The sequence below is a fragment of the Octodon degus genome, unplaced genomic scaffold (genome assembly GCF_000260255.1).
Source record: "Octodon degus isolate 3935 unplaced genomic scaffold, OctDeg1.0 scaffold00289, whole genome shotgun sequence".
Lineage (NCBI taxonomy): Eukaryota > Metazoa > Chordata > Mammalia > Rodentia > Octodontidae > Octodon > Octodon degus.
This window is the reverse complement of record NW_004524865.1, coordinates 577124-590270: the sequence shown is the minus strand read 5'-3', so window position 1 is coordinate 590270 and position 13147 is coordinate 577124. Positions and strand designations below refer to the sequence as shown.

The 13147-nt window shown below is 33.4% G+C and overlaps 1 protein-coding gene across 4 annotated transcripts in view; it reads right to left on the bottom strand.

Moving 5' to 3' along the window:
- Window positions 1-13147, bottom strand: part of Rttn (rotatin) — a 198838-nt gene that overhangs the window by 140142 nt on the left and 45549 nt on the right. For 3 of the 4 annotated variants that reach the window (XM_004647159.3, XM_023707430.1, XM_023707431.1), the window contains 5 exons: window positions 11051-11190; window positions 9659-9830; window positions 7773-7872; window positions 3135-3223; window positions 2604-2721 (listed from right to left, as the gene is read on the bottom strand). In XM_004647159.3, the coding sequence (XP_004647216.1) occupies window positions 2604-2721; window positions 3135-3223; window positions 7773-7872; window positions 9659-9830; window positions 11051-11190 (619 nt within the window). Of the gene's footprint in view, window positions 1-2603; window positions 2722-3134; window positions 3224-7562; window positions 7632-7772; window positions 7873-9658; window positions 9831-11050; window positions 11191-13147 lie in introns of those variants that run through there. The other variant, XM_023707432.1, reaches the window with a different exon arrangement.

Below are 13147 nucleotides of genomic sequence, written 5' to 3'. Positions count from 1 at the left end.
AGAGAGAGAGAGAGAGAGAGAGAGAGAGAGAGAGAGAGAGAGAGAGATTGAGAGGAGAAAGAAAAGAAAGAGAAAACTTAGAATTTTACTTTGTAGTTTCACATTGTCTGAAATTTTAAAATGACGATATGTTGGCTTTTCATTACTTAAAAACAAATAAGTAAAGGAGAAAATATCTGAGTTCTTTTCCTGCCTGGTCACAACTCTGGCCAAATTAACAAATCTCCTTATGTCTCAATTTTCTCACTTTAGGATGGTGTCGCAAACAATAACTATCAGTTTCTAATCTTGAAATAGAGCACTAAGTTGTGGCATGACATTCAAAGTACTGTATCTGAGAGGTTACTTAGTTATTATACCCCTTCAATGTATTTTTCACACTACAGATGGAATAATTTTTCTGAAACATACATGACCCCATGAAACAGTGTCCAACCACTGCTCACAGCTCCTGCCAGGATAAGCATGAATTGCCTTCCTTGCATCACCCCACCGTTTACCCCTCACCTGACACCTCCAAATCCAGCTGTTCTGTACCTAACCACCATGTCAAACATACCATTCTTTCTCAGATATAACCAAGGCCCCTTCATTCTGGAAGTCTATAATGTCCATTTGAAACTCTATCCATTTCTGAAATGCCAGCTTAAATGCCACGTTTCCAAAGAAGCATTAAATAAGGTCCACTACCAGTTTATTCAGTACCTGTTCTACTGCTAGAGATTTCATGATATGTGTCAATTAGCTACACTTTATACTCATTTGTTAAATCTCTGGCTCTATTTTAAGTTGTTCAAGAGTCTATTTGCCAATCTTAGCAACTTAACTAAAGGACTAGCACACAGTATGTGGTGAATAAGTACTTGCACCTGGCAAGTGCAAGATCCTGAGTTCAATCCCCAGTACCCCCCCTCCCCCAAAAAAAAGTACTTGCTGAAGATTGTATTTTCCTGGCTGAGCAGCTGGTTAAAAAAATAATTTTGAAGCTGGCCAGATAGCTCAGTAGATTAAAGCACCTGCTTAGGTAGATGCAGGGACCAGGGTTTGATCCCCTGCATGCTGTGCCATCCCCGCCCCCGGGGCATGCTGAGATGGTAAGACTGGGTGTGGTGGTGTGCACCTTTAATACCAGTGCCTGAGAGGATGAAAACAGGAGGATCACAATGAGTCTGATCTATGCAGTAGTAAGACCCGGGAGACCCTGTACTAAATATATAAAAAATACTAACAATTATTATTAATACTAATAATAATACTATTGCTAATAATAATTTTGCCCAAAAACTAAATACATTAAGGGGAGACACTGTGATCTTGTTCAGACTCATTTAAGTAATTTTTGCGTGATGCAATAGAATAATTACTAACATTGAAAGAGTACAGATTCTGTTGTCATGGAAACTACTTTTGATTCTAGTAGATGCTCATAAGTACAATGCTTTAATAATTTAAATGAACAGGTAAACTAGGGACTAAATTCAATTGGATGAGATTAACAGGGAGGGAATTAACTTGAATAAAGTAAACTAGAAAACCATGACTGTTGTTCTTTCAGATGATCACTCAATAAGAGCTTATAAGAATTTTATACTGCCCTTAAAATTTTAAGCCTAAATACAATTAGTCTTTTTACCGGTTTGAACTTTTACTATGCTAGGATAAACTATATCCTTTTCTCTTAGTAAGCAAAAATTAAGAAAAATACACTACAATAGTTAGTCTATTAATATTTTTGAACATAAATCTCATTTATTTCCTATATGACTGACAACGAAGTTAAAATTATTGAAATATTTCATCAAGATGCCTCTTGCGGAAAATTTAAAAGCAGTAACCTAACCTCTACAAAACAAAATTCTGTAATATCTTACAGTCTCTATTAAGAAGTCAGAAGAGAAAAAGACAAAACTATATGAGACTATTTTTTATCTAAGCATTTTATCTCTCATTACTAAATGAGAATCATACTAAAACAGATTTTAAGAGAAAAATCACACTTTATAAAATAGAAGAAATGTATGCTGAGTGTCACTCAGGATGGTCTAGTTTCCACAGTTCACACACTAGGTTGATCATCTCGATAACAATCTAAAGATAATCAAACACCACCAAATTTTAAAAAAAAAGGTTCCAGGATATGACACCATAAGCAAAACAAAAAGAAAAAAAAATTTGAACACTGAAAAAATGAAGAAATGACAGCAGCTGCATTTTCATCTCTTTCTGGACAATCATTGACCATCTGAGAAACACAGGCCATAGCCACATATACATAATCTGACCTAACTTTAAAATTTCCATTAAGATATTTAACTACAAGTATAAAGAAATATTATTTTTAAAAAAATATTATTTTCAGTGGAAATTAATTTCCAATATTGCAAATATCAATCAGAAAGGATTCAGCTTTTCTTACCTTTAGTTTAAGAAACGAGATTATAGGGAAATGTTCAGAGTAGTACTAATGGCTGGTGATGAGTTTTTAGTATCATAGGGATAAGAAATTTTGTAATTTTCTTGGTGAAATGGAAAGTGTTACCTACAGTTGATGAATAAAAATTTTTAAAACTAAGGCTGATATCATTATCAACAATTTATTTTACCTCTGAATAACAGGATCAAGAGAGAAGACTGTTGTGAGAGGGAAACACGCATGAGTGGATCAGCACATAAAACCTTCCTCAGGAGCGTGAGGCAAGGCAGAATCAAACATTCTATAACCTGATCAGGAAGGAAAACACAGTTATTTTATTTTCATCAGTTTTGAGGAGAGCTTTATATATATAAATATATATATAAGTAGGATATATATATATATATATATCCTATTCTAAATGGATGCTTTTGTTATTAAAATTATTTGAAACTAAGTCCAAATAAATACTGAGAATTACTTTCTACGGAAAAGAAGATTTCAAGATTTCTTGTACTTCTACTTAAATATCTTACAGAAATTTTAAGATCAGTTTTTCTTTAGTGAGATCGCATTTTAGAAATTTTTAAAAAGAATGAGATAATGGATATACTTAAGATTTAAAGTCCAAGCATGTATCCGAATTCAGCTAAATCCAATTTCACAATTGATTAATAATAACATCAATCTACCAATATCTATATTTAACCATTAGTCTTACCTCACCATCTTGACTTATGCATTCATTTAAGTATTCAATTATCTTGTCAGTTAAGCATAACTTTTTCACCACAGCATGCATTTTAATATCTATAGACAAAAAAGTTCAAACACATTTTCAAAGTTTTCAAAAATATTTTGAAATATATGTCAGGTATCCACACAACTTACAAATTACTTATAATTATGCTTAGGGTTGAAATTAAACTTCTAACTTTTTACTTTATATATGTCTTTATAAACTAAAAACATTTAAATAACTAGCACATTTATTTATATAATATAAGAAATAAAACTATGAAAAAATATTTATGGGGACTAGTCTAGATATTTTTTCTTTTACAAATAGATTACCTCAAAATATTTAGATAGAACATGCATCATAAACATTTTTCTATCAATAAAATTTTTCCATCCTAAAACTATCAATAGAAAAAGATATTTTAATGTATCCTGTATATTTCTGAAGAATATGAGTTCTTACTAAGCATATGTTCAGATAGTACATTTGCTGAAAGTCATAAACACACACACATACATACTGTTACTAGAACCAGAAACTCTAGTCATTTATAGATTTGTAGATGGATGGCAAGTATTTAATAACTTACAAATATTCTCCAGTATTTTCACTGAGAACAAACACACAGATATTAAATAAGTAGCTTTCATTATACTATCTCCAAATGCTACCTTAAAAAAAGGCTTGCATTACCTCCAGTACTTACTGGAAACCAAAATTATATTACAGTTTAAATTAGTTTTTTTATTTTTATAATTTTAAAGTATAGGGCTGGGGAGATAGCTCAGTAAAATAAGCGTTTGCCTGGCAAGTGCAAGTGCCTGAGTTCAAACCCCAGCTCCACAAATAAATAATAAATAAATAAAGTATAAAAAATAAGAAAAAACATTACTAATAATTGAGAATTTCAAAAGCAAGATGATAGGAATTCAAAACTGTTCTTCAAAGTATTGTTTTTAAAATAGTTATTCAAATTATCAGATTTATTTCACTTATAAGTATGGTCTCTAGTTGTATCCATTACCTAAAAAAGCCTTGAGCTTTTCTTTATAGCCAAATAATACTCCATTGTATAAAAATATCATCTTTTTTATCCATTCCTCAGTTAATGGGCATTTAAGTGTTTTCCAAGATTTAAGTCATGGTTAGAACATTGTAGACTACTCTTTCATTTGTTACCTTTTTTTCCCCCCTGGTACCAGGAATTGAACTAAGGACCTTGTGCTTGCCAGGCAGGCACTTATGCCACTGAGCTCTATCTGTCGCCCATTTCCAAGATTTAGCTATGAAAAATTGCACTGCTATAAGCATAAACATATATCACTGCTGTACTTTTTCTTTTTTCTTTTTCTTTTTTTTTTTTTTTTGGGGGGGGGGGCAGAACTAAGGTTTGAACTCAGGCCTTTCTGCTTGCCAGGCAAGCACTTACTCTACTGAACCATCTTCCCAGCCCCTGTTGTACTTTTTAAATGCTAACGATATTGAAGGAATACTCTCTAACAAGATGGGTTCTTCACATTTTTTATTTTTTGTGGTTTTTTTTTTATTAATCTTAATGAGAAAAATAGCAATGGGATAGTTTCAACAGGTGAGTAGTACAGTTACAATAATTAACATATTGCATATTGTCTTCATAGTAGTTATTCAGAGTACAAGATTCAGAGATAATATCTTGTCTAAACATTATGAGTACAAATCTTTCTTCTCACTGACCTAAAAGAAAGTAGCTGTATACCTATCCTAACTATTTTGTATATACAGATAAATATTTTTTTCACTACAAAATGGTCCTTCATTTATATTCCCCTTTTTTGTTTTGTTTTGTGAGAGATGGGTGTTCCACTGCCATTCAAATATTGTAGGTGCTTGGATTCAGCAAAATAACCCAATATAGTCCAATAGTCCATAACAGTAGTAGATTATCAGCAGAACTGGCAATGTCAGAAGTTGTTGACTTGAGCCTTTTACAGCTCAGCATATTAAAATGGCTTACTTTTTATACCTCATGATTATACTTTTCTGCTGGCTAATTAAGACCAAGTTAAAGCAAGACCCATATAACTAAAAATGTAACTTTCGTATCGGGCAGGGTCAAATCCCCTCAGGATTTACCCTGAAACCATGAACAACAGTTTGTAGATCTTTTCTCAGTGTCAGCCATCTGGATGAGTCACAGCCATTGCTTGACCAATTTGCTTTCTGTGAAAGCCTAAGAGAATGTTTTCTCTCTAGTTGACTCTTTTTTGGCACACTGTACATTGTCAATCACTTTCCTCTGTGGCTCCATAATATCCTTGAACAAAGAATTTGGGACACAACTGAGTTACAGGATGTCACAGTACAGGTTCTCTTATGTCCTGAGTCCTCACTGGCCTTGAAGGGCTAGGGCCAAAATATTGGCTATCCTTGTAGCCCTTCTTTTTCTCTAATTTTTAATCTGCCAGCTTAAGTTGTTAACCCTCCAGGAGAGAAGCACAATGATATTATTACCCTATAACAGAGGCAGCTGAGCTTAACCTTAGTATCTGTCTGAATATCAAACTCCTTAGGCATAACATTGAGCAGGTATTTTCTATCACTCATTGATATTCTTCACATTTTTTAGAGCTTTATTTTCTTTATTCTGTACTATTGTTATTAGCACTACAACTCTGTTATTGTGAACAGTGCTTTACCAACATAAGACTGTACATGTCTCTTCAAAATACTGGTTTCTTTACATCTGGATATATATTCAGAAGTAGGACTACTGAATCCTAAGGGGCTCTATTTTTAATTTTTCCAAAGAACTTCCTAATGGTTTCTCATAATGGCAGTACTAACTTCATCTCCATGAAGCATGTATAGGAGTTCTCATTTCTCTATATTATTGTCAGAATTTACTCCTCTTTTTGATATTTTTTCCTCAATTGTTTTTCTCTTAATAACTATCATTCTAACTAGAGTGAGCTGACATCTCAATGTGGTACAGTCTGTCTTAGTTTGGCTTTTTTTTTTTTTTTTTTTTAATGATTTGGCTTTTTGAGACAGGGTATCACTATACAGTTCAAGCTGTCCTTGAACTCACTTTGTAGCCCAAGCTGCCCTTGAACTTGCAGCAACCTTCCTGCCTCAGCCTCCTGAGTGCTGGGATTACAGACATGTGCCACCACACCCAGGTTCTCACTGTGGTTTTGACTACATCTTACTCAATGCTACACAGAGAATTTTTTCATCTCTTAGGCATCAGTATGTACTCCTGAGAAATGCCTTCCCAAGTCTTCAGCTTGTTTTTAATTAAATTGTCATTTTTGATGACACATTAAAATTTTAAAACTATAAATATACTGAACATGTTCTTTCAAATTACTCTCTCATTCCAATATCTACTAATGTTAAGAGAAGGGACATTAACTAAAAATCTGTATCTGTAAAAGTGAAAAGTTATCTTTTCTCACAAATATTAAAGTACATATAACAGAGATGGAAAAAATAAAAAGTAAAAAAAATAAAAATAAAAATAAAGTTAAAAAAAATAGAAAAAGTAATCAAGAGAATAGAAGCCTATCGAATAACAATACAATAAAGCTTAAAAAAATACAATAAAGCTAAGACTATATTTTCGAGTTGTACTTAAAAATAGATCCTTAAAGAAAATGTACAGCTATAGCTTTTTTTTTTGAGGTACCAGAGATTGAACTCAGGACCCTGTGCTTGCCAAGAAAGCACTTATTCTATTGAGTTATTTCCTCGGGCTCTAGCATATTATTTTTACCTCCCACAAATGTACTGTTTAATTACCTGAGCAAGATGTACAAATTAAACAACACATACTAAGTAAACTGAGATGGAAATATAATTTACTTTTAGAAATCTTTTGCTATCTTAGAAGATAATTCTTGGGGCCAAGGAGATGGCTCAGTAAAGTAAGCACTTTCCTGGCAAGCACAAGGGCCTGAGTTCAATTCCTGGTTCCGCCAAAAAAAAAAAGATATATCTATCTATATCTATCTATCTATCTATAGATAGATATAGATAGATAGATAGATAGATATAGATATTTATTTAGTTAGTTAGTTATTTTTGTATTTTAGGACAGACTACAGGATCTACAGGGTCTCACTGTATAGATCAGACTCATAGTGATCCTCCAGTTTTCAGCCTCCCAAGTGCTGGAATAACAGATGCGTGCCACTAGGCCTAGTCTCAATCATCTCAGCATGCCCCAGTGGCCTGGTCAGCATGGCAGCCCCAGGAATCAAATTCCAGACTCCTGCCTCTGCCTAAGCAGGTGCTTTAATCCGCTGAGCTATTTGGCTGGCCCTTAGGAGATAATTCTACCAAGCAACAATCTATAGTTTAGATAATGATTATCTATTAGTCTAGCAAATTTTTTCTGCAAATCATCAGGCAATAAATATGCTCAACTTTGCTGGTGACATAGGGTCTCTTTTATGTATTCTGTGGTCTTGGTTTTGTTTCTTTAAAGATGTGACTATAACCTGAAGGGTGAAGAAAACAAACAGGCCACAAGTTGTATCTAGCCTATAAATCTCAGCCTGCTACCCATGACACTAATGCACAGGATATCAAATCCCATGGCAATATTACAGAAATCACTTTCCTTAAAGATGGTACCTTGCATAATCACAGCTAACTGTTCTGCAGCTGACCTTCTCAAAGCCAGATCCACATCATCTGAGGTGAAGATTTCATATACCTTTTCAATAGTCTCCAACTACAAATCAAAAAAGAAAATTATATTTCATGTGCTTCTAATTCCACAATAAAATTTACAGTTAAGGTAATAACTAACTATAGCTCAAAAAGTCAACTTCTTTAGGTAACTGATATATTTACATGTAAATGTGCAACAATGATACACAAGGTCAAGAAGGAATTTAGGATCTAAAACAAAGAGACATGATGCCAAATAAGCTTCCCTTATTAATATGTACTTCTGGTAGGAATAATCCATTAATCCATTAATCCCTTAACACCATCCTAGAAAGCACTGATATTTCCTAATAGCCTACTAGTCACCCTGAAAAGGGCCATCAAGCTCTGACTCAGGATATCCTTGTGTTCCTACATGCAGCCTATTCACAAATGGACTAAAATCTCTGAAACTGTGAGCCAAAACAAACCTTTCCCCTCATGCTTTTTCTGAAATATCTTGTCACAGGGATGGAGAGGTAACTAATATTCAAGGATAATGACCTCACTTTATGGCAGGACAGAGTAAGAAACAGTAAAACCAGCACTAAAGGACAAAGATAACATTCTTTCTTGCTTTTACCCAATGCCGTATTCTAACCCTACTATGAACTCAGAAAAGACAGTTACAGAATTTCCATTTTCTCCCTCCAAACTACATGTATATGGCAAAGAAGTAACTATGAGCAGGTTAGCTCTAAATAATTCCCCCCAACTGAACCTTGTATGTAGCCAGTATAAGACTCTCCAATCCTCTTTACTGGCTATTATTCAGCCCTAAACATGAGGTCCAAAAAGCACTGAATATATTTACCCATTCAAAAAAAAAAAAATGTCCTAGCTGAGCACGGTAGAAAATGACTGTAATCCCAGCACTGAGACTACAGTCTTGCCTCACTGAGAGACAGAGGCAAGAACACCACAAGTTTAGGTCAGAGCAATTTGGCAAGACCCTGTCTCAAAATATATTCAAAACCACTGGGCAAAAGATCCAAGGTTCAATCTCTAGTACTAAAAAAAAAAAAAAAAAAAAAAAAAACACTGTATTATATGTGGCTCTATACTGTTATCATCTTTGATATTGGAAAGCTAATAGAAATTTAAATAGCCACTGCCAGATTGTGAACTCAAAGTGAAATGTGAACCTATAAAGCATAGAAATGAATCAAGGAAGGTTAGGAAAAACCTTCTTTACAGAATTCCTTATTAGTCTGGTATGATATAAGTATGGACCTGGTTAAAAACAAGAAAATGGACACTGAATTTCTAGAGGTATATAAAAAGCCAAAGATTGAGAAAAACTATTAAAAAAACTTCTTAGAACTATTGGAAATATTAAAAACTGCCATTGTACTCTGTATTTTTTTTCTCCTTAATTAAGAGGCTAAAAGTTTTGGCATTTTTCTTATTTTGCTATTATAGGCAATACCAACATAAAAAGAAATCAACAGTTTTTAAGTCAGTGACATTTGTTTTTAAAAATCATCACAAAATTTCTTTTCTTCACCCTGTATTTAAGATACTACTCAAAATAATTTGCATCAGTGTTATAATACAATGGCATATCACAGGTTCTCCAGCAATCAGTAAATGCATCCAGATGAACCCAGAACATAATTTCATAATGTAGAGAACTAACCACTACACAATCATAGTGAATTACAGGGGGCCTCAAAACATAATTTCAAATTTGACACGAATCATGATTCTCACATGGAACATACAATCTGAACAATGTCATATAAAATATGTGATATACAACTGTATGAAGTAACGTAACCACATAGTTTTAATAAACTCATAGTCACCTTAATAACCAGTTCTCTTCTGTCATCCAATTTGAGTTCAATAGGTTTTTTCACAATAAATAAATTAGTAACTCTGGAAAGAACTCTGGCATCTATTGAAGGGCGCTTTGCATCAGCTCCTTCTTCACTTGTAAGTTGAAATGCTAAAAGCTTCAATGCTAGTGAACGGACCCTAAAAAAAAAAAATAAGTCAATATTTTGGAATATACAAAGGTCTACCAAAAAAGCTGTAATTATAAAGAATCATTGTATATCAATAAAGTATAATAATTACCCATATTACTGATCTTACTAGTATTTTCCTTTTTCTACTAAAAATGTTTCATATATAACTAAAATTCAACTTTCTAATACTTATAAACATCAGAAATAAATAATAATCAGTAATTCAAATGAAACACACTAAATATCACACTCTACTTCAGTATCACCAAATTCTAATAATGTTTTATCTTGATCATTAAAAGTATTACAGACCCACGACTGGAGTCCAAATAGTCAGCCCAACCTCTAGGGTACTAGAGGTAGCCACTAATAGTAAATGAAGTATAATATCAGTACAATGTATGAAGACTTTTATATTAGATTCTTCTCAAATATGAAAATTCCCATCAAATATTGAGAATGGGTTAGGATTAAAATCAGTTAAGTGAGGAGGGGAAGAATTTTTAAGAAGATTGAATACAGCTTGCCACTAGAGACTGTCAGAAAAACAAAACCACCAAGTATACAAAGGTCATTAATAGAAAGTCTTATGTTAATCATGTATCTGTCTTTCTGCTTTTTAGTTATTTTGATGCTAAACTGTTTCTCTTCTCAAACCTAATCAATGTTTCCTAAAGACAGCAAAAGATTCATGTTACAGTTAATATAGAAAAAAGAGAAGCAATGTATTTCCTCCTTTTCTTTTAGTCGCAATGGCACGCTAATAATTGCCAGAGAAAGGACCTTTTTTAACTTCCTAAGAAATAACACAAACTGAGTTAAACTGAAGTACCTGAATAATTTCTTTAGGAAGTACTTGACCCAATATACCTTCCTGGAAACCTTAATTTGCAAAACACAGTTCCAGATAAGGATCATTCCAGAAAAGTAACAATTTCTAAATAGACAGATACACACTATAATTTTGACAAACTAATTACCTCTACGACTCTCCAATATGCCTCCAGCACCACCTTGACTGACCTGACAAGGGTAACTAAGCTGTCAAGTGGACAAAGTGTTTCAGGAGAGCATCTAACAGATCTTTCATCTGCTCACTTTCACATATTTGGTTACTTCCACCTAATAATACAAAATAACTACCCTTTAAATGCTTTTAGTTTAATAAATACTTTCCTAGAATGTTTCTATTCATCTTTTATATTCAAAAGGTTATGTTGTACTCACGATGACTTTTTCACTAGCAAAAGACGCAGCATGAATTTTAAACGTGTAGTACAAGGAAGAATTCCTTCTCCTCCCTCAGAACTTGTTTCACTTAGCAGGAGAATGGAGTTACCCAAAGTATCTTCTGGATCGGCATAGCCCTAATAATTTTTTAAAAGAGAAATTATTAAAATAGAAATTATGTTTGATTCTATTCATGTTACCTTTTCAACTGGAATATAATACTTGTATTAGCCTGTCATACAACTCATAATTACCTTTCAATTGAACTGAATAGTCCCTTTTCAGAATCTAAATTAAATAAGATTTATAAATAAAGCCACATTGATTTTTTTATTAATTTTATTGAGAAAGAAATAGCAATGAGACAGCTTCAAAACAGGTTAGTAGAACAGTTACAATAATTAATACATTACATACTGTTGTCTTCATAGTATTCATAGTACAAGATGCAAACATGATATCCTGTCCAAACACTATTAGTACAAATCTTTCTTCTCACTGAAAAACCATATTGATTAAAAAACAACTATATTTTGAAAATACTACAAAATTTCAAAATGTTTAGCAATTTTGATATTTGCTCATTTCTTTATTTTCCAAGATTCTAGCAGTTAACATCTCCCATCAATGAAACATATTATATATCCTCAGCCCCTTCCCCCCCAGTACAAAGAGAGAATGCTACCAACACTGGGTACATGATACCAGGACCCATGTACCTCAAGGACTAAGGCTGGGGCTTTCCTGAAAAATGACTGTGCATGATAATGTCTTTAAACTCATAAAAGAAGGTCAAGACCTGAGCTTCCTGACAAAATACTTTGCTTCAAAATGCTTGTTAGTCAAGGTGTTACTTTCATCACATATATACAGAATTTAGATTGCAAGTTAGTTATGGACAATGGGCTTAACAAGCACTATCATTTGCATTTCTTCAATGAACAATGACACTGAACATTAAAATAACTCTGACATTCCATGTCACCCCAAAAAGAATAGTTGTCATTAAGAAGTCAACCAATAATAAATGCTGACGGGCCAGCAAGCTATCTCAGCAGATAGGCACCTCCTTAGGCAAGTACAGGGACCGGGATTCAATCCCCAGCACCACATGCTACACCCCCACCCCCCCCCCCCCGCCCCTGGCACATGCTGATCCAGCCATCAAGACTGGATGTGGTGGTTCATGCCTATAATCCCAGTGTTGATGAGGCTAAAAGCAGGAGGGACACTACGAGTCTAACCTATGCAGCGAGATCCTGTACCAAATATATTTTTAAAAATGCTGGAAGGGAAAGGGGAAAATGTTTCTCCACTGCTGATGGGACTGTAGACTGTTACAACCACTACAGAAATCAATGTGGAGATTCCTTAAAAAAACTAAGATTAGAGGTCCCATCAATCCAACTGATTCTTTTCTTTTTTTTTCCAGAAGAACTGAAAATGTCATACTACAGAGACATATGTATACCCATACTTATAACAGAGCAATTTGTCATAGCTAAATCTTAGAAACAATCAAAGTGCCCATCAACTGAAGAATGGATAAAAAAGATGTGGCATTTTTATACCATGGCATATTACTCAGCTATAAGAAAATAAACTCAAAGCTTTGATAGGTAAATGGATGCAGTATAGATCATACTCATAAGTGAAATAAATAGATCCACATATGTAAACATCATATTGTCTTGCTATTGTAAAAACCTAAAAGGGTAAATAAAATCTGGAAAGATAAACTAGATACTGCAAGAGGGAAAGAAAGTGTTCTAAGGGAAGGAACAACTGAGATGAGGGAAAGGAGAAAATGAAGAAAAGAAAAAAGAAATACTTATGTATATAAACAGGATAGCTTAAGAAAACTGCAATGCTGATTTCTGCTGGTTAAATGAAAAGAACAGTTAAGACTTAAATTTTTTTTCTCTTCTTTTTAAAATGTTTGACCAATTTTGCATGTTTTTATCTGATAATCTGAACAACTAATTTTTAGATAACAATATGCAAAATAACAACCATTGTTGAATTCCTGCCATTTTGTTTAGTGAAATTACATATTTCTAATGTTTTTTTTGGGGGGGTTGTTTGTTTTTTACT